This window comes from Cebus imitator, unplaced genomic scaffold (genome assembly GCF_001604975.1).
Source record: "Cebus imitator isolate Cc_AM_T3 unplaced genomic scaffold, Cebus_imitator-1.0 Scaffold154, whole genome shotgun sequence".
Classification (NCBI taxonomy): Eukaryota; Metazoa; Chordata; class Mammalia; order Primates; family Cebidae; genus Cebus; species Cebus imitator.
Window position 1 is genome coordinate 1,938,102 of NW_016107469.1, and position 3,671 is coordinate 1,941,772.

The window sequence follows — 3,671 nt, forward strand, 5'->3', positions numbered from 1 at the left end:
AAAAAGAAAGAAAGAAAGAAAGAAAGAAAGAAAAAAAACAGATCTATAGAGACAGAGGGGAAAAAAATGGAAAACATTTTACATTCTTTAAAAAAGGCAAAAACATAGATAGAAAACAAACAACTTGGTAACTAACCATATTTGATAATCAAATCAGAAACATCTGTCACTTAGCCTTAATAATTGCATTGCTAGTCGGTGATAGTCTCCTTTGACAGCAAAAATGTATTTTTGCTTATTATGATGCTTATTAAGGATTTCATTGGCAATATCTTCAGTTACTAGTATAATTATCATTTCTTGAGTGCAAAAAGTATGAATGTAGTTTAACAATAAAAACAGGCTTTTTAAAAAAAGTTTGTTAGCTAAAAATGAACAAAACTGTTTAATTTTTCTGTTGCTTGTAACTGACAAGCTTTGCACACATAACATTGTTTCTATACTTACCTGTTCAAATCTTACAGGTCTAAAATAAAAATGTAAGATGCAAAGAAAAGGGTTTGAGATTGGATCCTCAGAGACAAAATTAGGAAAAGGCTAGGACTTCAAGATAGTCTTTAGGAATTCAGAAATCAGAACAATCATTTTATAAAAAGAACATCAGGTTTAGGTTTGCTTTTTGCCTCTGTAAAAGCTGGCCATCCTTGAGAGGACTTTATTTGCCCATTCCTTATCAGTGTAAAGAGGACAGATTTCCTCTGTAGAAAAGTGGAGATAAGAAAGTAGATAGGGTGTCCACTAGAGACAGATAACCCTAAGAAAGGCCACTGTAGTGAGGAGGCGCAACTGAAGGATATCTGGGCAAAGGTTCTCAGAGCCATGCATCAGGAACCAGGGGTCATGGGTGAGTGAGAGGAAGGGCAGGACAAAGGGGTCGGCTTTCTGTCCTCTCCTGCCACAAGAGGTCTTGAGTAACCTTATAGCATGTTGACAATCAGAAGAGGTGCTTGGGAGGAGAATAGAAGGGTAGCAAGTAGCACCAGGAGGAAAAAAACAAATTCTATCTCCCTTACCATTTTGCCCAGAGTCTCCATAACCACCCCCAACCCATCTCTCAAATCCCAGACTGCTTACTCACTTCCCTTGGCTGCTCTCCTTAAACGTACCCTTACTTCATATTTCACACAAGCACAGTATAACTTACCAATCGATTTTCGTCAAATACTTCAAAAAGAAGCCGGTGCTGCTGAGGATGGACCTAAGTAAGAAAAACAAAGTCTTTTTTACAAACAAGTAAACATCAGCCCATAGATACTGAGAAATAAATGCTTAAAGATGTTGCCATTTGACCAGGCATGGTGGCTCACACCTGTAATCCCAGCACTTTAGGAGGCCAAAGTGGGTGGATCAACTGAGGTCAGGACTTCAAGACCAGCTGGCCATCATGGTGAAACCCCATCTCTACTAAAAATATAAAAATTAGCCAGGTGCGGTGGTGGGCACCTGTAATCCCAGCTACTCAGGAGGCTGAGACAGGAGAATCGCTTAAACCTGAGAGGTGGTGACTGCAGTGAGTCAAGATCATGCCATTTCATTCCAGCCTGGGTGACAGAGCGAGACTCCAACTCAAGAAAGACAACATAAAACAGACAAACCAAAAGATGTTGCCATTTGCAAATTCCTATTATTTGGCATGTATTTTAAATTACATGAAATAAGAGCAGATTAGTCATGTATCACTCATTTTCTAGTAGTTTCACAATAATAACAAAGTGGATTTGGTTATTTTTCAGATTTTTCTAGTAGAACAAAAGGAAGTAAAAGAAAATTTCAAAAGATTATTTAGATGTTTGCAAATGCTTAGAAATACAGACTGGATTTTGACATCTTATGATTAGTTTTATTTACTTGCTTTTTATTTATCAGTTTAGAGCAACCCAAAATGGACATTTATTTTTTAGCAACTAGTATTCTGAATCCTTTCATTATTGACTTAATAAAATCACATGTTGCTTCTACTATATAAAGTACATAGCAGTCAAAAGTATACATTGAGTTTTCACTTAATGTTTAGATTTTGTAGCACATGAATAAAAATTACATGTAATATTTTATTTTTCAAAGCCAATGCTTTCATTTTTGTAGGACTGTTTTGATATCAAAATAAAAATCTACCATCAAACACAATCTTTAATACTTTTTTTGTACCAGAGTTTAAAATGATGTACAAAAACATATTCATGTTTATGTTGATTTTTCCCCTACAATACATATATTATATTGAACACCATGATTATCTTAAAACGCTAGTGTACATGTCAAGAGTATTGACAGAAAAAAGTCCTATACATGTGACAAAGATATCTAGATAGCTAATTCTGTTCTACTTTTCCTTCTGAGAACATAATCCTAGTTTTACTTAGGGCCATGTTCCCAGGCTCACCACACTGTACACCTATTGAGGAAACCATTAATTTTTGAAAACTGAACTATAATCACATATTCAGTGAAGTATAAAGTATACTAACCTCAGGGTGGAGAAGGAAAAAAGTATACTAATCTTAATTATACAGCTTGATAACTTCTTACATATGTATACTGTGTCATCAAAACCCAGATAAAGATATTGCATGCTCTGTTCTATTCTATATATTGTTTTTTGTGTGTGTGAATGGTACCCTCTGGAATTGTTTAACATGGAGATCCTGAATATGTCTACCTAGAAATTTATCCCTTGTACCTAGAGCAACCAATGAGGCCAACCTAGAACCAGTCACTCCTCGGGAGATCTTTTCAGAGGTGGCTGACTCAGCTTGAAGAGATGTCCCTTTTGGTGCTTGCATTTATCTTTCCTGTCTGGAATGTGATTAGGATAGCTGGCACTCCTGCAGCCATATTGCAACCATGGGGTAACCAAGGACAGACATGCCAAACATAAAGCCAGATATCGTGGGGATGGAAAAACAGTGTTAAGATGGCCGGGTGTGGTGGCTTACATCTGTAATCCCAGCATTTTGGGACGCTGAGGTGGGAGGATAACTTGAGGCCCAGGAGTTGGAGACCAGCCTGGGAAACAGGGAGACCTGTCTCTACAAAAAATACAATAATTAGCTGGACATGGTGATGTGAGCCTATACTCCTAGCTCCTTGGGTGAGGCACGAGGGCTGCATGAACCCAGGAGGCAGAGGCAGAGGTTGCAGTGAGCCAAGATCGTGCCACTGCACTCCAGCCTGGACAACAGAGCGAGAACCTGTCTCAAAAAAAAAAAAAAAAAAAAAAAAAAGGGCCAGGTGTGGTGCCTCACACCTGTAATCCCAGTTCTTAAGGAGGCCACGACAGGCAGATCACCTGAGGTAAGGAGTTCGGAAACCGGCCTGGCCAACATGGTAAAACCCTGTCTCTACTAAAAATACAAAACTCAGCCTGTAATCTCAGCTAGTTGGGAGGCTGGGGGATGAAGTTTCAGTGAGCTGAGATTGTGCCACCGCACTCCAGCCTGGGCAACAGAGCAAGACTATATCTCAAAAACGAAAGAAAGAAAAGAAAAATAGTCTAAGACAATTGTTTTCAAAGGTGATGCAGAAGAACTTTTGAGAAGATGTAACTAAGCTGAGATTTGAAAGATGGATAGAATTTAAATGAGAAGATAGAGAGAACATGCACAGCAAGGTCATGTGAGAAAAGAAGGCGGGGGCCGAATGAGCACGTTCTAAGGAGATGAGACTGACAA

The 3,671-nt window shown here is 38.5% G+C and overlaps 1 protein-coding gene across 1 annotated transcript in view; it reads right to left on the reverse strand.

The window, feature by feature from the left end:
- NEDD4 (NEDD4 E3 ubiquitin protein ligase) overlaps positions 1–3,671 on the reverse strand; it is a 176,392-nt gene that overhangs the window by 101,410 nt on the left and 71,311 nt on the right. Inside the window, exon 5 of the mRNA XM_017543382.2 lies at positions 1,145–1,198. Coding sequence (XP_017398871.1) covers positions 1,145–1,198 — 54 coding nt within the window. The remainder of the gene's footprint in view (positions 1–1,144; positions 1,199–3,671) is intronic.